Genomic DNA, 21,322 nt, shown 5'->3' on the forward strand with positions numbered 1-21,322 from the left:
ATTAATTTTATTCTTTGAGATTATAATATATTTGTATCAGTTAGCCCTTTCCTTCCCTCCAGCCGCTCTTGATTTATAGTCTTAGAGAAATCTGCAAGTTCTACCTCTCTTCCCCCCTCTCCGTATTTTCACCTTGTTCTGTGCTGTGCCAGCTGTCTGCTGAGATGGTACCAACTATTATAAGTGATGCTGGATATTAAAATATCAGCTTGGAGACTCGCTCTAGCTGGATAGTAGCTTGGTAGTCAACATTAATAATTACCTCTCTATAAAATTATACCTGGCTTCAAGAGACTATATGATAACATATCATAAAGAGTTCAGAAAGGTCAGGTGGTAGTGGCGCACATCTTTAATCCCAGAATTTGGGAGGCAGAGGCAGGTGAATCTCTGTTAATTCGAGGCCAGCCTGATCTACAGAGCAAGTTTAGGACAGGCTCCAAAGGTACACAGAGAAACCACAACTCCTCCTCCCCCCACAAACACACACACACACACACACGTTCAGAAACAAATGTTGCTCATTGGAAGTTACTTGTCATGTGCTGGGCATTGTCCTGGGCAGGAAGTGACACCTGTCCTGGAGCTTACAGGGGTGGATGCTGGGTTCAGTGTAGGCCACTGTGCTGGGCTCTAGGGGACACTCAAGGATGACAGTGTATTTCCATGCTGAGTGTGGTGGTACATGCCTTTAAGCCCAGCAGAGGCAGGAGGATTTCTGAATTCCAGGCTAACCATGGCCACATACTGAGACCCTGTCTTAAAAACCAAATCAAGAAGACAAGAAGGGATGCAGAGCGGGAGGGAGGGGAAACTGAGGACCTGAAAGATAAGCTAGGTAAGCAGATAGCATGTGAATAAAGTCAGTTGTTTTCCACTAAAACGTGGTGCCCAGCCCCTCGTGCACACAAAAGAGAACAGAAAATAATTCTGCAGGGAAGACTGGACTCTGCAGCTGATCTGCAAGTAGAGCCTCTGTGTGCTGGAAATTGTGTTCATCATGTGGGGCTGAGGGAGGTGCGGAGGTTAAAAGGTGAACTGTGCCATAGTGGGCAGGCCTTTAATCCCTGCACTGCGGAGACAGAGGCAGGTGGATGTCTGTGAGTCTGAGGCCAGCGTGGTCTATACAGCGAGTTCCAGAACAGCTAGGGCTGTTAAGCAGAGAAACCCTGTGTTGAAAAAAAGAAATACTATATAGGCCAATTTCAGTCTTTTCCTTCCTCCTCTTCCTGCCACCCCTCTCCAGTGTATTTCTGTGTAGCCTCCCAGACCTGGTTCTCACTATAGAGCCCAGGCTGGCTTTGAACTCTTGGCAGTCTGTCTGCCTCATCTGTGATTACAAGTGTGAACATCATGCTTGTCTCTGGAACATTAGCTTCATCTGAAAATTCTTCAGTGTGTCTCTACATTGTAAGGCCTGCACCACACCAGCCCGGTGCCCATAGGGTGCCAGTCTTCGCGGACCACGAGTGTCCTCGTCACCATTCGCACTGGCACTTGGCCCATATGTCCCATTTTTGTTCTGATTTTAGAGACTTTGTAACAAACAGCTTTATTTTCATAGTACACTACAGAAGGCACAGAACATTCTCTTTTGTCCCTGTCCCATCCCCTGCCTGGCCTCTTTTATTATCCACTTCCCCAGCAGAGCAGCTTTTTGTGCTAAGTCCGTAACTTGCACTAGGGTGATGCCTTAGTGCAGGACATTCTGTAGGCTTAGACAGATGTTTGATGCCATGGGCCCCCATGCTTAGACTATACAGACTCATTACCCTGCCCCCAAATGCTCTGTGTCTGACCTTTTAGCTCCTCCCCCCAGCTCTTCTTCTTTTTTGGTTGGGGGCAAGGGGTTTCCAGACAGGTTTTCTCCCTGTTGCCTTGGCTGTCCTGGAACTCACTCTGTAGGCCAGGCTGGCCTTGAACTCACAGTTTAAATGGGTAGATCAAGAAAAAAAAACATATTGAGTGAGGTAACTCAAACCCAGAAACGCAAATATAAAACGTACTCACTCATAAGTGGCTTTTAGACATAAAACAAAGAAAAACCAGCCTACAGTTCACAACCCCAGAGAACCTAGACAACAATGATGACCCTAAGAGACACTTACATAGATCTAATCTACATGGGAAGCAGAAAAATACAAGATCTTCTGAGTAAATTGGGAGTGTGGGGGTCATGGGCGAGGGTAGAAGGGAGGGGGAGGAAAGGGGAGCAGAGAAAAATGTATAGCTTAATAAAAACAATAAAAAAAACAGAGATCTGCCTGCCTCTGCCCTCCTGAGTGCTGGGATTAAAGATATGCACCACCACAACCAGTACCACCTTCTTCTTCTTCTTCTTCTTCTTCTTCTTCTTCTTCTTCTTCTTCTTCTTCTTCTTCTTCTTCTTCTTCTTCTTCTTCTTCTTCTTCCTCTCCTTCTCCTTCTTCTTTTTAAAGATTTATTTATTTATTATGTATACAACATTCCTTCCATGTATGCCTACTTGCCAAAAGAGGGCACCAGATCTCATTATAGATGGCTGTGACCTCTGGAAGAACAGTCAGTTCTCTTAACCTCTGAGCCATCTCTCCAGCCCCTACATTCTTCTTTTTTTATTGTTTCCATAGCTTTGTCTTTTCCTGAATATCACAGGGCCAGAATTATTCAGTACATGGAATTTTCTTTCTTTCCTTTCCTTTCCCTTTCTTTCTTTCTCTCTCTTTCTTTCTTAAAAACAACAACCCCCTCCCCCCAACCCAACTTCCCTCGAACTAGTGCTTGTCCTGCATTGGCTCCTGAGTTCTGAGGTTACAGGAGTGTGCTGCCACACTGGGTTAAAAGCTTACGGAGAGTTAATAATTTTTTCCCAGTTTTCTTTTCTCCTCTCTATGTAGTGCTACAGATAGAGCACAATGTCTCATGCATGCCAGGCCAGCTCTATCCCACCATCCTGTGTCTGCAGGGCCTCATGCATGCCAGGCCAGCTCTCCCCAATCATCCTGTGTCTGCAGGGCCTCATGCATGCCAGGCCAGCTCTCCCCAATCATCCTGTGTCTGCAGGGCCTCATGCATGCCAGGCCAGCTCTCAGTCACCATCATGTGTCTCCAGGGCTTCATGGCCCCTTGAATTGGCTTCTTTCACTTAATAAAATGCATTTAAGGCATTCATCTTCTTATGACTTAATAGTTCATTTCTTTTTCATGCCAACACCACTCCATTGTGTGGATGTACTATAGTTTATCTGTTCACCAAGAAGGACATCCTGATTGCGTCTAAATTTTAGCAATTATGAATAAAACTTCTGTAAACATCTATGTTCAGGTTTTTGTGTGGATTTAAAACTTTTTACGACTGCGTTTCTCAGTGTAATAGTCCTGGCTGTCCTGGAACGTGCTCTATAGACCAGGCTGGCCTTGAACTCACAGAGATCTGCCTGCCTCTGTCTCCCAAGTGCTGGGATTAAAGGTGTGCTCCACCACCGCCCAAAAAATAATAATAATAAAAATAAAAATAGAAAAGTTTTGGGTGTAACTATCGACACTGATTTATAAAGTAAGAATTTGTTTTTGGAAGAAACTGTTTTCTAGTGTGGCTGCAGAACTGTGTTTTTCCTAATAGCAAAGAGGAAGGTCTGTTGTTACTAGTGTCCTGGATTCTTGGCCATCCCAATAGCTGGCAGCCACTGAAGGCCTGTGCAGTCCATGAGGGGTTTTCAAGTAGTGTTTGTGAAATTTTTAAAAAATATTTTTCATTTATTCTGTAATGAAAAGCCTTTCTCATCTGCTCTGATACACGTGGAAGAGAGCCTAGACAAACTGTCACCTTTCCAAGTGAAGAGTTGCCTTGTTAGCACTGTCCGTCAACGATGGCCGATTAGTTAAAGTAAGTGTGTGTACGCGAGCATGCATGTGTGTGTGTGTGTGTGTGTGTGTGTGTGTGTGTGTGTGTGTGTGTAACCCAGGGCCCTGCACAGGCCAGACAATGCTTCTTGTTAGATGTTACAGTGCGCAGACTCACGGATCTTAGCATATTTGTTCTGTGTTACCTACTGAAGGTCCTATCCACACTGAAGCGCAGGTTACTGTGTGGTTGGCAAGGACCCTCCAAGGCGGCTGCTTGTGCCCCTGGCTGTGTGTCTGCTGCTTTTCTTGCTTTCTTACTGTCTGATAAAACAGGAAGGTTCAAACACGTTCCAGACCTGTAGCCAGCCAATTTTTTTTTTTTAAATATTTATTTATTTATTATGCATCTGTGTGTATGTCTGTAGGCCAGAAGAGGGCAGCAGACCTCATTTACAGATGGTTGTGAGCCACCATGTGGTTGCCGGGAATTGAACTCAGGACCTTTGGAAGAGCAGGCAATGCTCTTAACCACTGAGCCATCTCTCCAGCCCCCGCCAGCCAATTTTTGTTTTGTTTTGTTTTGTTTTGTTTTGAGAGGGTCTTACTATGTGGGCCAGGCTGGCCTGTAACAGTCACAGATATTCCTTCTCCTGCTTCTGAAGTGCAGGGGTCGAAGGTGGATGCCACTATGCCCTTCTATCAGCTATATTTTTTCAAGAAACTCTGATTCCTTTAAGTAGAGAATGGTATTTTCAGAGGTCATCATCTTGGTGCCGATGATACTTCAAGCTACGGTTAATCATATGTTATAGGCCTTTGAAAGGACAGAGTTTAAAAATATCTACTCATTTAAAGCTATTTATGGACAAAGGATGTGTCGTATGTTTTCACTGATGCGTTGCATGTGAGAAAGACGTAGCCTTTTATTTACCTTCTGTCTCTGCAGTCATGTCTCATTTCCAGCCCTTTGAGAGTCCTCCCTCCAGCCACACTGGGGATGACAAGTTCACACAGTCAGTCACCGCACAGCACACAGTGCCCTCAGATGCCGATGCCCAGTGCGAGTGCTGTGACCAAGGACGTGGTGACTGCGGGCCGCTCAGGGGCTCCACGCAGTGCTTACTCCAATCCTGCTCTCAGAGTGGCCAAAGCAAGACAGCCCCTGGGAGGGCAGCCAGGGCTACAGAGAAAGACTTGTTCTCAAAAGCCAAAAAAGAAAAAAGCAGTTTATGATCTTCGCTGCTGTTGTTTGTCTGACTGTTGTGACTGTGTACTGCGCGGGCGATTGGCTGCTTTGTCCTGGTTTCTCTTTGTCTTCCATTTGCCAGGAACTGATCTGGAGTTGGAGTTGCCAGCTTCGGCCAGCCGGGTTCCCAGCTCTGTGCGCTCTGACTTAGAATCATTCTTCTGAAATAGTCACACCACCAGTTTGACATCTGCTGGTTTGGTTTTTTATTTTGAGAATTCCCTCTGGAAAAGATGTCTTTTTCTTCATGTGTGTCTGTGTCTGTGAACATCTGCCCTGTGTGTGCAGGTCATGTGGCGGCTGGTGGAGCTCTCTCTAGCCCTGTGCTCTAAAGTCTAGCCAGGCGTTTATGTTCCAGCTTCCTTTTCTTTGTTAAAATAGAGCAAATCACAGTTTTTTCCACTTTGGTTTTAAAACTTAATATTATCTCTTAAATATTTTTCATAGTAGTCATAATATGTAATTTTAAATATCTACAAAAGTAAATTATCAAATTAATCACGAATTGACATTTGTTATTCTAGTTCTATAAGAATGTTTATGTTAATCTCATTAAAATATCTTCACACTGGGGAACTAGATTGCCTGTCTTCAGCATTGTGGCGGGGGGGTGGGGGTGGGCGTAGATGGGCTTGATGAAGTGAGGGCTTCAGAGTGAGTTGGAGATCTGAGCAATACCTGGAGGGTGAACCTGGTGAGCTATGGAGGGGGGGGGGTAGCACCAAGCCTGGCAGTGTGCACAGGCCACGTGGAAGTGAGAGAATGCCTCTGTCCCTGTGGTGAAGTGGTCCGTTCGGAGCCTCATGCCAGGAAAGGGAAAGTAAGTCCAGAGTAGCACTTAGTGTGTTTGTCTTAGTGGCCCGATGCCTTGTGAAGGAGAAGGGGACTGGGTCACAGCGTCCTTTTAAGAAAGACTTTCTGGAAGCTGTAGAGATGGTTCTGTGGTTAAGAGCACTGGCTGCTCTTCCAGAGGACCTCGGTGCAATTTCTAGCACCCACATGGCAGCTCACAATATTCTGTAACACCAAGATCTGACAACTTCACACAGACATACATGCAGGCAAAACACCAATGTACATAAAATAAAGTTAAATTAAATCTTAAAAAAAATTCTTACTGAGCAGTTGCTATGTGAATGTTTCTGTGCTGTGTATGGGGCCATAGTCTTTTAAAAATATCTCTCTTTTCCTTTCTTTTCTGAGACAGTTTTACTATGCAACACTGGCTGACCTGGAACTTGCTCTATAGACAAGGTTGGCCTCTGTCTCCTGAGTGCATCATGCCTGGCTTGTTTTGTTTTGAATTGTGTACACGTGTGTGAGTACGTGTGCATGAGTGCAGTTGCCCCGCGGAGGCCAGAAGAGGGTGTCGCATCTCCTGGAGCTGGAGTTAGAGGCTGGAAACGGCAAGAGTATACACATTCTTAACCACTGGTCCATCTCTCTAGCCCCACATATATGTTTCATTGCTAAGCAGAACTGCAGTATGCCTTTGGAACATAAAAATTGGGGGCTGTTAGGTTAGTTTGGAAATGAGGGGCAGTCACCATTCAAGGCGAGTGCCTGCTGGAGTTGGCTTTGCAGATGTGTAACTGGGCCATTGGAGAGGATGGGCGCTGCTCAGTCTTAACTCCCTTCTACCACATCTGTGGTCTTGGGGCACAGTTATTTAATGTTACAGCCTGGAAAGAGAATGACTGCCATGTTTGCATCTCAAGGGTATGTGAGGTTCCATCTTAAAAATATATATAAACCACTGTTTTCCCCCTCCAGGTATCTCAGAGGAGCCTTGGTATATACTGTGGTTTGGAGTATTTGAATGAATGAATATGCGTGTATTTCTTTGATTGTTTGCATTGAATGAATGTATATACATGCATTCCTGTGACCATTTGCTTATCTGTTTTTAAACAGAGACCAGATGAGGAAGCTGTGGTGGATCAGGGCGGGACCAGCACAACCCTCAACATTCACTATGAGAAGGAAGAGTTGGAAGGTAAGAGGCTGCCTCCCATGGCCAGGGAAAATGAAAGCCCTCGGGAGACCTGGGTTCACATCTGACTCTTTCTTCCTGGCTGAGGGACCCTGTGGGGAAACAGTTACCTTCCTTTGCCTCTTGGTCCTTGTCTTAAATAAGAGCAGAGATAAGAGTGCCCCTGTCTGATAGGTTTAGCACAGGACCCAGTAGGCAGTGTGACACACAGACATGAAGTACTGGGCCACTCAGCACAAATATCAACAATAGCAAAAATTTTTTCTTTGAGTCTGTGAAGTGATCACTTAGTTCACTGACTCTTCACAACTGTGTGGGAATGTATCTACACACATTTAATAGAAAAGAAAATATCAGGAGTTTAAGAGTTTGTCTGTAAAACCTTTTTAATCCACATTTCCACTACTGGCATGTCTTTTCTTAACAGTGCCCATTTCTACCAGATTGGTTTTTTTTTTAAATCTAAATAAGAAAAGGGAATCTAACAATATAACAGCAAAAGACAGCATTCACAGCACAAAGTTATATAAAAACGCCAAGTGAAATGGAGGCAGGAGGAGCCGTTCCTGTCCCTGACTCTCCTCTAGCTTCTCGATCCAACCATGGCTCCTCATTAGTAGTGGCATGCCTTTATCCCGGAGGAAGGTGCATGTCCAGTGCAGCTTTGACAAAGAGCCATGCTTGTCTCCACGATGAGCTGGCTGCTGCATCCCATGCACACTCCATTCTTGTCTCCATGGTGAGCTGGCTGCTGCATCCCCTGCATGCTCCATGCTTGTCTCCATGATGAGCTGGCTGCTGCATCCCCTGCACACTGAAGGCTGTGCTGTAGCGGCTCTCCATGCTCAGACAGCACTGATGTGTCCGCTCTGTGCTGCTAGTTCCCACCATGGCTTTTAATATCAGACTTGTGCAGGTCCCGGAAGTGAAGGAAAGCTGGGGAGGCTGACTCAGGCTCTGGGTGTGTGTGTGTGTGTGTGTGTGTGTGTGTGTGGAGGACAGTGATGTAGATCAGTGTCAAGAACTTGAAGTTATTGTGGCCAGGAGGATGAAGGGCCAGGCGAAAGTGGGAGCAGGCAAGTGTGCTGCTGTGTGCAGGAGGGCCTCTGGTTGTCAGGCACTGAAGGAGCAGGCAAGTGTGCTGCTGTGTGCGGGAGGGCCTCTGGTTGTCAGGCACTGAAGGAGCAGGCAAGTGTGCTGCTGTGTGCGGGAGGGGCTCTGGTTATCAGGCACTGAAGGAGCACTTTACACCAGCCTCCCTTTTGTTTGTAGCACTGTTTTCTTTTTAATTTATTTTACATACCAACCAGTTTCCCCTTTCTCTTCTCCTCCCTTTCTCTCTACCACACCTTTTTTTTAACCCCCTACCCCAAAAAGGGTAAGGCCTCCCTTCGGGAGTCAATAAAGCCTGAAGTATCAATTTCAGGGAGGAGCGAGCTCCTTGCCCCTGCATCAAGGCTGAGCAAGGCATCCCACCATAGGGACTGGGTTCCAAAAAGCCAGCTCATGTGCCAGGGACTGGTTCTGATCCCACTGCTAGGTTGGTCCCATGCAGGCTCTCTAGCTGTTGGTCTAGAGTCTGTGAGCTCCTGCAAGCTGGGGTCAGCTGTCTCTGTGGGTTTCCCAATCATGAATCTTGACTCCCACTACCTCTGTAGTACTGTTAATCGTACCAGACAAAAATAAAACTATGAGACAATTTCTGAGATAAATTTGAAGCAAGCTTTATTAAATACTGGCTGGGATGATGTACTCTGGCCAGGTCTCTATCCAGGATTTCCAGAGTGTGGTACCAAATTATGTCAGCCAGGGGCTTTATAAAGGCAAACCCTGCAAGATTATGCACTTCCTGCCTTCGTCCAATCAGAGGCAAGCATATATCCAGCTGTACTTTCTGCCTATGTACCTCCCACCTACTGTGATTGAGCACATCCTGTACTGTTGGGGCAGCCAACCTTGTTTACAGAAGTGAGAACACGTGACTTGTCCTACATGAACTACAGCCCCAGCATTCCAGGAAGTTATCCCTGTAAGCGGGGCTTACAGGTTGGAAGCATTTTTTATATAAATCTCTTAAACGCAGTAATTTAAACTTAAAACATAACTTCAGCCCTCACAGTACCCAGACACATGTTGGTGCCACTCCCTCTTTAATGTTGAGAACTGACCTGATGGTGGGAAGACTGGGTGGAGTCTGTCTTTTCTCCCTCTCTACTGCAAGGCAGACATACAGTTATCACCTCACCCTCCGGGCCTTGTCACCTTGCTTCCTTGTGCTGTCCCAACGCCTCGCAGGGTATTGTGAGCAGCTCCATTGTCCTCTAGTAATTACCCTGTGGACTTTAATCCTCCACTGGGAAGTGGACATGAATATTTTTGTGTGGAATAGAATAATGAACCCACGCAAGTTCTCTTGGATCTTGAGGGCCAGGTCTCATCCATCGAGGTCAGCTGAGTAACATCTCCAGATGATGTCATCTCTTCCTGGGGCATGCTCTCCTCTGCTGGGAAAGAAATGGCAGGATGTCACATTTCTGGGGACACTGTGCTGGAAAATGACTTTTTATGACAAGGTCTTTCTGAAAACTAGAATCTCTTCTGTTAGCACTTTAAAATGGACTACATGCAAATGGAGGCCTAATGGTCCTCCTGTGCCCGAGCCTGAAATGTCTCAGGAGCAGAGCTGAGGAGAGGGCTTTGCTGCTGCAGGCTTGGACATGTTGGGGGTTCTTCCCAAACTCACTCACTCCAGGCATAATGACGGGTGAAGCTGCGCTCAGTCTAGTGGTATCACCAAAGGGCCCAAAGAGAAAAAGATCCCTGCTTTAATAGAAGATGCCATAAGTTGTGTTCTGATTCAGTAATGCAATGCCATCTTGTGGGATTCTGTGGCTGCAAGAAATCCCGCATCTTCCTTCTGCTTTATTTTGTTTGCTCTAGCCACGTTCTCTAACGCCATTCTCAGAGCTGTTAGTGACTGTAAATGTGGATTTTCTGAATGAGTAGATTCTATGCACTAGAGAAGGGTTTTCAACGCAAGAGCAGCTGTCCTGAGACAGCTCAAGCGACAGACCATAGTGCATGCCCGTGGGTCCTCCCAGCCCTGTGGAAAACGGGCACTGGTGTGTGTTAGAGGAATGGCTTTTCCCCTTTTTCCTGGCAGATCATTACTCCTGATTAAGTGCTAGATTTATGACTCCTGATGTCAGCTTAATGCACTTTAACAAAAACTAGCCCCACTTGGTCGTATTTGTAGTTTAAGGAGGCTTGCGTGCTTTCCACATGTAGGACTTCGTGTGGTTATCCACTTAAGAGTCATCCTGTGAGCACAAAGGAGCAGAGTCTCCCTTAGGGCTCCCTAGTGAGTGCTCGGCCAACAGCGCCAGCCACAGTGTGGTCTGCAGCCCCATCTCTGTGGTGGCTCCAACCCATGCTTTCTTTTCTGTCCCAAAATTCCGGTGTCTCTCATTTATGGCTGCTCTGTGTGTGTGTGTGTGTGTGTGTGTGTGTGTGTGTGTGTGTGTGCGCGTGCATTCTTATTTTTAAAAACATCAACATCTTTTTTTACAAGTTTTACTAAATTGTTTGCACACGGATGGTCGCAGTAGACTCACAGAGACACTCACTAAAGAATGAGCATGGTCCCACACCGGTGCTGGAGGAGATCTAAGCAGGGACTTGGAGTTCACAGGTTCACAGTTGGGAGTAAACGGCTGCTCATCTGTAATGCAAGGCAGAAAAAAGGCATGAGAAAAGCTTTAGCTGGGGCTCTGGGTGGCTTGGAGGAAGGTGACCTCACATCTCACCTGGGAGATTAGAAACAATACCAAGGATGCAGATGAATTTGCCGAGAATTTGGTGAGTACATGTGCAGACAGTGCCAGCTCACTTGAGGAAGAGCAGCCTGGCCCAGGTAGAGAGAGAATAAACCGCTGTGGATGCAGCAGCTGTGGAAGGCAGAGGGCACTGAGACCATCCATTGGGTGCTGGTGAAGGTACAAAGGCGTGCACGAGTATTCTTCTCCAGAATGTTCGTTCTGTGCCAGAGGTAGGGCTACCCTTTTTCCTCTGTTGAGATGATGACCTGGTTTTTTAGGGGTCATTTATTCCCATGTTAACTATGTAAAACTTGACCCAAAGGAAAGAATATCCAAAGAATAGGATGAGAACCGAGCACAGGGGTCCTGGACACACAGGATGGACTGTATGCCTGTAACCAGGAGAACAACTCTGTAACGTTCAGTTAGTGTGGGGGGCAGGGAAGAGACCCTGCTTCGTCAGAGCAGGAGCAGCCAATAGCTTGACGTTCCTGATCTATAGGACCTGTTGTGGGAATTCATTCAGCCAATAGCCTTTTGGGTATCAACCAATTAGGGAATGGTCTGAGGTCTAAGCAGATAAAAAGTGTGCTTGTTCTCTTTTGGTTGGGGGTCAGAGTTTTGTTTAGAGCTTTCATCACCCATAGAGGACTGTGGCTTGTATGTCTACAAGGACCCACAATGAAGGGGACAGCGGGGTGGAGCTGGGAATCTAAGGTAACGCTGAGGAAAATTACTTTGTTTTATGTATGGGTGTTTGCCTGTATGTTTATCATTGGATCGTGTGTTTGCCTGTATGTTTATCAGTGGATCGTGTGTTTGCCTGTATGTTTATCAGTGCATCCTGTGTATGCAATGCCATGGAGGCCAGCATAGGCCGTGAGCTCTTCTAGAACTGGAATTGCAGTTGTGAGCCACAGTGGAGCTGCTGGGAAACCCAGGGCCTCTGCAAGAGCAACAAGAGGGGCTCAGGGCTGAGCCACCTCCCCGCCACCATGGGATCCACACAGCGGTGGTGCTGTGAACATAAACGTGGAGCCTCATCTCAGTTTGAGGGGTTTTTGTTTGTTTGTTTGTTTGTTTGTTTGTTTTGAGACAGGGCCTCCCTCTTGTCTAGGCTAGTCTCACTCGCTATGTGTCCCAGATTGACTTCCAAGGTTTAGCCAACCGTTTTCATGCTTTTGTGTGCTAGGATTCTTGGTGTGAGATACCACATCGGCAATGAGCTTGACTTTCAAAGGGAGAGAATTTTAAATTTTTTTGGAGCATGTTAATCACTATAGGTCAGTGGTTCTCAACCTATGGTTCATGATCCCTTTTGGGATCAGACAATTTTTTTACAGGGGTCATGTAGCCATCAGAAAACACAGATATTTACATTATGATTTGTAACTGTACCAAATTTACAGTTATGAAGTAGCAACAAAAATAATTTCATGGTTTGGGAACTGTACTAAAGGGTCTCAGCATTAGGAAGGTTGAGAACCACTGCTGTAAATAGAGATTTGAAGCTGGCCAGGCATTGGTGGCAAAAAAAAAAAAAAAAACACTTGAGAGATGGCTCAGTCATTAAACATAAAAGATTTGAAGCTGTATGGTAGCACACACTGAGGCAGAATTGTATAAAACCAACCTGTAGGCCAAGCTGGAATAAACCTAAAGATTCAAAACCAGGGGCTACGAGAGTCACGTGTAGAAGTGAATTTGAAATCCAAAGAATGGGTCCCACTGAAAAAAGAGGAGAGAGCAAGGGTCCAGAGTCACCCTATTTGGGTTGTGTGACATCTGAAGGTGTCTGGAGGCAGCGGCATGAGAGTGCAAGGAACCCAGAACAACAAAGAAGATGGACATCTGGATCCCCGGATGTATGCCGGGCTCACCACAGAGTCTGTGGAACTGTCAGATGTGCTGTGACAGGGCTTTGGTGACTAAGTGCCATCTGATGTCCTTACTGCATACAGCTTTAGTAGAGGGCAGGGACAGGAGCCACAGTCAGAGGCCATGGAACTGGAACTTGCCCGGGGCGGCGGGGGGGGGAGTGAGGCCAGTCATGATTCTTTGTGGGAAAGGAAGGAGAGGGGGAAACGTGGGGAGCAGCCAGTGGGAGTCTTCGAAGGTCAGCCATGGAAAGACTGGATAGAGGAGAGAGTGAGGGTAGCCATACTGGGCAGAGGGACAGGGGAGTGGGAGGCATGGGATGGAGAGCTCCTGAGCCCAGCAGAGGAGCCAGACTGTGATGATTGGAGCTGCCATGAAATGCCCTGCGTCTTCGCAGTAAGGCAAGAAACAAGGAGTCAAAGGGAAGGAATGGGTATAGAGAGGATTCAAAGACACCAGCTGAAGATGCCAAGAGCCATGGGAACAGTGTGGACACAGACATGTTGTGAGTATAAGGCTTGGGAACAGCCCTGAAGCTTCTGATTCTGGGCTCCAGGCTTGGCAGGAAGTCAGGTAGAGGATGAAAACCAAAGAGGGGGTGTGGGAGGAGTGGGGACCAGGAGAAGGGGCAAGAAAGGACTGCTGTCTGGTCACTTACTTCCGTGTCCTCCACTCTGTGACCGTCTTTAGTGTCTCTAAACCCAGCCTTGCTCCCTCTGAGTTAGAAGGTCCATCTGTAGCAGTCTAGGTGGTATGGCCTGTGGTGCTGGGCATGACCTTGAGCAGTTTCTGTGCCTAATCTTATTTGCTGCTCTTGATAACCCCGTGAGTTAAAAAGATGGAGTGCCAGCGTTCCGTGTAGAAGCTGAGTCAAGAGAGGCTTGTTCATCCTCAGACATCCAGTGCTGAAAGGGAGCTTTAAGCCCAGCTGGGCTGACTGGGGCCTTGACCATGCGTAAGCACTTCCTGCCAAAACCGGCCACAGTTCCCATACAGGAATTGTCTCTTTAAAATCACCCCCTTTGTTCTTGTAATAGCAAAAAGTAACATATATCCATAGTTTGTAAGTCATATCCCCTCCTTCCCTTCCTATTCCTCCTCCCCCCACCCTCCCTTCCAGAGCCTTGCACACACCAAGGCATCCAGCTGCTGAGCTGCATTCCCGTGCTCTAATATGTGACCTGCTGTGCCCTTCACATGTCCTTCAGTCTCAAGTGTTCTTCATTTGATTGCCACACATCCTTGTGAGGTTTATAGCCATGTGCAGGACAGAGGAAGACACTGCCAAGTCTGTGATTGCTGTCTTTAGTCCTGGAGTCTGTGATGTTTAATCATTCCAGAAGGGCCTGGTACAAAAACCCATGATGTTTTTCCTCTTAATTATGCTAGACTCCTTTTGTGAAAGGCATTCTCACCATAGGTCTTCTGCTTTCATCCAGGTCATAGAACTCTGTATGTGGGGGTTCGGATGCCACTGGGCAGGCAGGGCCATCGGCACCACCGCACTCATGGCCAGAAGCACCGGAGACGCGGAGCACGGGGCAAAGGAACCAGCCAGAGTGAAGAGGTCCTGGAAGCTTTGGCCCATGGTAATACCTTGGGGAGAAGGGGTAGCACTCTGAGGAGAGGGGAGGTAACACCCTGGGAAGAGGAGGGTAACCCCATGGGGATAGAGGACCAGTGTCTATGATAGGGTGGTGTGGTGATTCATGGGAATGCAGGAGGCATAGGCAGGTGGCCTTGATTTTCTAGCCCTTGACTAGGGGTCCCAGGAAGAAGGAATGCTTCTAAGAACTAAAAATGTCTTCCTGAAATTGACATTTCCACTCCTCAGTCAACACTATAAGTAATCCTTTGCTATTTAAAATTAGTCACTCTCTAGAAAACTAAAGAAAAAAATCTATTTTTATGTGTTTTGGTGTCTTGCCTGCATTTGTGCTTATGTGCCACATGCTTGCCCGGTGCCTTTGGTGGCCAGAAGAGGGCGTCATATCCCTGGGACTGGAGTTAGACAGTTGTGACCTGGTGTGTGGGTGCTGGGAACTGAACTGATTTCTAGGTTCTTATGGGACTTCTGCAAGTGGTCTTAGTTTATAGTTCTGCTCTCTGGTTTAAATGTTGACACTTAACCTTTTCTCTAAGAACAAAAGAACTTTGAAATCTGTATTCAGGACATCTTCTATATATTCCCAAAGCTGTGAGGCAGAATGCTATTTTCGTTCTGACTTGGAGGCTAGATACACATCCAGACCTTTCTCTGTCGGTTTTCTAGACACCCCGTCTCAGCGTGTTCAGTTCATTCTGGGCACTGAGGACGACGAGGAGCATGTGCCTCATGAGCTGTTCACAGAGCTGGATGAGATCTGTCTGAGAGAGGGAGAGGATGCCGAGTGGAAGGAGACAGCCAGGTGAGGCCCTGAAGGAGCTCGGGGACAGGCAGATGCACATCTCTCAGCAGGTGGCAGGCCTGCTTGCCCTGACTCTTCATGGCTGAAGTGGTAGCTAGGAGGCCTGGCTCCTGCTCACACTGATGTAGCTAGCATTGATGCATGCTCTACTGTGGACATTTTCCAGTGGCTGAGAGAACTAAACAGGCCAGTTGGCTGATACCAAGTGACAAGGCGGTCAGTCTTTCGTGTTTCTGTCTTCTGGATTTCTAAATTCATACCGAGCACTGATAAAAATGTTATTTTTTATTAATGTGCTTTGTCACTATGTCCAAATGATACAGATTAAATTTTTAAAAGTCACGCTTACTATAAACAATTAAATTAAATGAAGATAAGCAAAAGGAAGAAAATGACAGTTACCTTCAACCCTACTGTCCCAAAGAGAAAACAAGGCATTTAGGGTCTTATACATATATGTGTTTATAATTTTAGATTAGTCTTTGAATAAAAATGGGATTAAGGTTGGGCATTTGTGATCCCCACCTTTAGTCCCAGCACTCAGGAGACAGAGGCAAAGGAGTTCAATGCCAGCCTGGTCCACAAGGTGAGTTCCAGGACAGCAAGGACTGTTACACAAAGAAACCCTGTCTCAAAAAAACAAAACAAAAAAAGATTTGCACTGTGCCACAACTTTTCCAGTTTTTCTGTGTCTGTACCAGGTGTTCCAGTGTTTTCTATGTCCATTCAGATATTTTGCCCTCTTGAAAAAACCATCTTCTGTCTGTGGCATCTCATTATTGGCCATGTTTGCAGGTGGCTGAAGTTTGAAGAGGATGTTGAAGATGGGGGAGAGCGCTGGAGCAAGCCTTACGTGGCCACCCTCTCTCTGCACAGTCTGTTTGAGCTGAGGAGCTGCCTCATCAATGGCTCTGTCCTCCTGGACATGCGTGCAAGCAGCATAGAAGAAATTTCAGGTAAGGCTAACAAAGGGCAGAGACATTTTGTATAAATAGAAAGTATAAGAGGCAGGTGTTCTGGTGCACACAGGTAATCCTGGAAGTTGGGAGGGCTGAAGCAGGATAATGACGGGTTCAAGGCCTGCACTATACAGTGATACTTTATTTTAAGCAAAACAGACAGAACAATGAAGTCAGAAAGAAAGAAAATTAAAGGGCTGCTTAGATGGCTTAGTTAGCAAACATACTTGCTGGGCAACTTGAGTCCCACCCAGGAACTCATGGTGGAAGAACTGACTTATGAAAGTTGTCCTCTGTCCTCCACGAAGACCCCATGACGCACGCCTTCATCACACACACGTGTACACTAATAATTGTGACAATCATATTAACTACAAGAAGAAAATTAAATTAAAGATTTAAAAGTATAAAACATGTCATCTAGAACAGATGTGCAGGAACGTAAACCATAGCATACCCATGCTTCAGCGCGGCATGCATGGTAGACCTGTCTGTTGGGGTTTTCTGATGTGAACAGACTTTAAGATACTGTGTTTGGGGCACAGCTTTGGAGACTACCAAATAGCATGTGGAACACTTCCCCTCAGATTGACTCCATTCTACTGGACAGGTTAAATATTTCTTCATTCCAAGTGTCTAAATAATCATGCCTCTCTACGGACTTTTGGGGGCCCCCGGGGGATGGAGGTCAGTACTGACGGACTCCTGTGTGAACTCTTTTAGAAGGCGGTGCCCCAGTTGTACTACCAACTGTGGGGGAAGTAGAATTTAAAAAAAAAGTGAGTTCAGAGTTAGAGTCACATTCACTGCTCTAGAGATAGTGGAACCTGGGAGAATGGAGCCCAAAAGTACAGTTTACACCCTGGAGACAATTCCACGGGCAAGTCTCGGGTAGTGGGCAAGCTGCCCTTGACAACTGGCAAAAACATGTTTTCTGTGGAGGCTTATAAAAACAGTAGCCAATCAGAAAGAGTGGACTCACCCCTGTCCAGTCAATACACCTCTTACAAACAGTAGCCATTCGTAAAGAATAAACTTACTCCTATCCAATCAATACACTTGGAAGGGGCACAAAAGCACTTCCAAGAACAGTTGGGTGTTTTTGAAGAAACTGAGGTCCCAACACTCATGGTTTCTGGGAGATTTCTCAGAGCCCTTTTATCTTCCTTCACACGACTCCACTCCTAGACTGTATTCCAAGTGGAATACATATATATGTGTGTGTGTGTGTGTGTGTGTGTGTGTGTGTGTGTGTGTGTGTGTATGTATGTATGTATACTGTATATCATCGACTTCTGACTATGTGTCTAAATGCCCGTGAAGTTCCCCAGAAAGTTTGTGCCCTGTTTTTCAGTGGAGGAGCCCCGGAGAGTTAGTGATATTATAATCATCAAGAATGAGGAGACCCTGCAGAAGTCTTGGCAGGGCAGTACTCGATCAAATTAGCTGTAAGAAATACAGAGGGTGAGCTAAAGGGAGCATGAACCAGGTTGTTGGATTCGACCAGATGAGATGGTGTTCCACTGCAGGTGAAGGAGACCTTCCCTCCACCACCCCCGGCACAGGGGCTGTTTTTTCCTAGACCCCAGATTCAGTATAAACCACATCCAAGCACCTGTTTCTAAGGCAATCTTTTATAAGTGTGGAAGAAAAGTTAAGGGCCGCTGTCTGACTCAGGCAGAAAAAGAAGCAGCAGATGACCTTGCAGGTAGAATTTTAGGAGAAGAGAAGGGGGTCCGTGTTACAGTGGGCTAGGACGCGGTGCTGATGGAGGTAGGGCTGAGGGGGATGGGGAAGCAGACGAGGGAAGGGGTCTGTGTTACAGTGAGCCTGGACACTGTGGTGACAGAGGTAGGACTGAGGGAAATGGGAGCTGACTAGGGAAAGGGGGCAGGGCTGTTTGTCCCAGAGGAACAAAGGACTGCCTCCAGATAGGAGACAGATGTGGCACATAGGCATGTAATGGTAAAATGGGGGAACTCTGTGTTAGGGTGAGGTGTTTAATTTTAATTGGTCATGTTAATTAGGTGAGCCAAAGGGGGCTTCTGATAGCTGGACTCTGGAGTCAGCCTCAGGAGGAGGAGGTGGAAAATAAGGGAAGAAACCTTGGTGGCAGCTTAAGGAATGCAGCCCAAAGGTTTTTAAGCAAGGCAGAGGGGCTGGAGGAGTAAGGTAAGAGCTGGCAGAGCCACCTGCTGCAGTGGGCCAGTGTCCCCTCAGTGGGCCAGGGTCCCCTCAGTGGGCCGTACAGCAAGGGCTGATTGCCAGCGCAGCTCAGGAGGTAGAGGGGTGGGAATCACTTGATGGACTTGTTTTGGGCAGGAAGGGAAGAATGTTAGGGACTCTATCATGTGGCTGGATGACTAGAAAATCTGCAGGTCTGGTGGGTGGAAAGAGGATGGGTTTCATTTTGTACTTGCTAAGTTTTAGGGTGTGGGTACATCCAGATGATGTCTGCCCATGATCGGAGCTTTGATGTGACTTGAGATAGGTCACACCGGTTCATGGCATTTGGTGCTCACAGTCTCCAGGGCAGTTGAGAATATTGAAGTTAGAAATGGCGGTGAGGACGCCATCTGTCTGAGGATGACTGCGTGGGGCATAAGCAGGCTGGTGGAAGCGAGTTGCCCTTGGAGACTGAGCTCAGGATTGCAGATGGTGAGAGGACAGCCAGTGCCAGCTGCCAAGCCTGTGTTAGCCACCAGGACTGCTGCAACCCAAGTCCACATGTGTGGTGGCTAACACCTGGAATGCCAGCACTCAGAGGGTAAGGCACGTAGATCAAGTTCAAGACTACTCTGGGCTTGTAGCAAGATCTCGTCTCAAAATAAAACCAATCAAACAATAAGTTTTGAAGCCGGAAATCTGAAATGAGTTATAGGCAGAGCCGTGTTCTAAAGGCCCAGAGCAGACATGGATTTTCGTGATCCTTTGGTGCTCGGCAGGGAGCTGCAGGTGATTCTTAAAGCAGGATTTTTTCTTTTGAGAATTTTAAGTGGGAAGAGAAAAGCTAAAAACAGTAGCTAAAAGAGGGCCCTCATGGAATTTTCTTCTTTCGAAGTGCAGGATTTTGAAGCATGAGTGTAATATGAGAGAAGAAATAATCATTATAAAGGCTAAATTTGCAGGACTCCGGCCTTGATTGCTCACCCCTCTGCTCCCAGCACAAAGAACAGGCAGGAAGACCAGATGCTCACAGCTCGTTGCAGCAGCAATCAGCATGAGGAGACATCAGCGCTGTCCTCTCTGTATAGGGGAGACTGAGAAGAGAGTAGTCGTGTAATTCCAAAGTCAGATGGGTCAAAAGCAGTGGAACTAGAGATAGAGTGTAGGGCCTGAAGCTCTGGACATTTATCTAGAGCCCTGATGACAGAACCAAGTAAGACCTTCTGCAAAGCTGGTTAGTTTAAATGCCAGTGTTTGTCTTCAGTTAGCAGTTAACTAATTTAAATAATACATCTTTAAACTTTATTATTTCATTTTATATTCATATTTTGTCTGCATGTATGTCTTCTGAAAGAGCAGCCCATGCTCTAAACCACTGAACCATCTCTCCAACCCCAATTTCATCTTTTTTAGGCTGCACTTTCAAGTAGCCACTGCAATTCAAGGTTGCAGCATCCCTGACAGTTACAGCAGTGCTGGGCTCGTGGAGGAAGACAATAGAGTCAAGAGGGGAATCATGGGCTCTTGAGTCAGCCAGTGCTGGATGCGAACCCTTGCTCTTTGGCTTCGCAGATGTGAGAGCTTGGGGACTTTTGTAAAGACCGTCCCTTGGTTTCCTTGTTTGGAAGAACTCTGACTCAGAAGTTAAGAGCATTTGTGCCTCCTACAGAGGACTCATGTTTGGTTCCCAGGACCTCACTGTGTGGCTCATGGCCCCTTGTAACTCCAGATACGGGGAGCTGATGATTCTCTTCCAGTCTTCATGGGTATCTGCACACATATGGGGCACACACACACACATAAATAAAGACAAAAATAAATACATTTTAAAAGAGAATTAAAAAAGAATTGTCATCAAAATGCCCACTTGTAGAGTTTCAGTGAGGACTGGGCAGATAACAGATGAAAATCCCATGGTATAATTCTGGGCATGCATTAAATTCTCAAGGGCTTCATTCTCTAAGCAATGATTGGAGCTAAGCATAATGGCATAGTCACCGTGTTGACTTCCTACCTTAAAATTTTTTAATTAATTAATTTTATTTTATACATGTGAGTAGTTTGATTGCGTGTGTGCATGTACACCATATGCCTGGTGCCCTTGGGAGCTGTAAGAGGGTGTTGGGTCTCCTAGAACTGGATTTACAGATGGTTATGACCACCATGGGAGTACTGGGAATAGAACCCAGGTTCTTTGCAAGAGCAGTCAGAGTTTTTATCCTTTATTGCCATCTCTCCAGCTCCTGTAAGCCCCACTTTTGCAGAAGGGTCACATTAGCCCTGGAATTCATGGCCAGCCTATATAGCATAGTGGCACTCTGTCCCTAAACCATGTGTTCTCATTGTTGTCTCGTTGTTAAATAAGCAAAGGACGGTGTTCCATAGCAACAAAACCTAAATGCTCCTTCAGACAGGAAGCTGAAACCACCTTGGTGACCCTAGGAGAGCAGCTCATCTCTGCCTTTTGCCCCTTCCCCTGCCACCTGATACCCTTCCCTTTGGATTCCTGAACTCTCCGTCTGAGTGTTGCTGTGAATGTCTCTTTTCTAGACCTGATACTGGACCAGCAAGAACTGTTCAGTGACCTGAATGACAGTATGAGGGTTAAAGTGCGGGAAGCCCTGCTCAAGAAACACCACCATCAGAATGAGAGGCGGAGGAACAACCTCATTCCCATTGTCCGCTCCTTTGCTGAGGTTGGCAAGAAGCAATCGGACCCACATTCCATGGATAAAGACGGTAAGGACTTGGGGGGTGTCTCTTGTTTCTCTCTGTTGAAAACACATTTGGGGACCAGTTGGCGATGCAGAATTACTAGAGGGCAAAGGCTATAACACTTAGACCCCTGGACTCTTTGATGGATAGTAAGCTGGGTGACTAGGAAACGCCACCTTCTCCCTGTGACCTTGGACAGCACTCAAGGTGGGTCTGCACAGTGAGGGATGTGTTCCCCACGTGCTTCCAGAGTAGGTATAGCTCTGGGGAGAATGTTCACATTGATGAGGAGCTGGGCCAGAGAAGGTGAGCTG

At 46.6% G+C, this 21,322-nt stretch overlaps 1 protein-coding gene across 1 annotated transcript in view; it reads left to right on the forward strand.

The window, feature by feature from the left end:
- Window positions 1–7,002: 7,002 nt before the first annotated feature.
- The window catches only part of Slc4a8 (solute carrier family 4 member 8), a 45,132-nt gene continuing 30,812 nt past the window's right edge, over window positions 7,003–21,322 (forward strand). Inside the window, exons 1-5 of the mRNA XM_038342104.2 lie at window positions 7,003–7,067; window positions 14,200–14,349; window positions 15,033–15,168; window positions 15,964–16,124; window positions 20,844–21,032. Of these exons, the coding sequence (XP_038198032.2) occupies window positions 14,229–14,349; window positions 15,033–15,168; window positions 15,964–16,124; window positions 20,844–21,032 (607 nt within the window). The 5' untranslated portion in view covers window positions 7,003–7,067; window positions 14,200–14,228. The remainder of the gene's footprint in view (window positions 7,068–14,199; window positions 14,350–15,032; window positions 15,169–15,963; window positions 16,125–20,843; window positions 21,033–21,322) is intronic.

This window comes from Arvicola amphibius, chromosome 9 (genome assembly GCF_903992535.2).
Source record: "Arvicola amphibius chromosome 9, mArvAmp1.2, whole genome shotgun sequence".
NCBI classification, from domain to species: Eukaryota; Metazoa; Chordata; class Mammalia; order Rodentia; family Cricetidae; genus Arvicola; species Arvicola amphibius.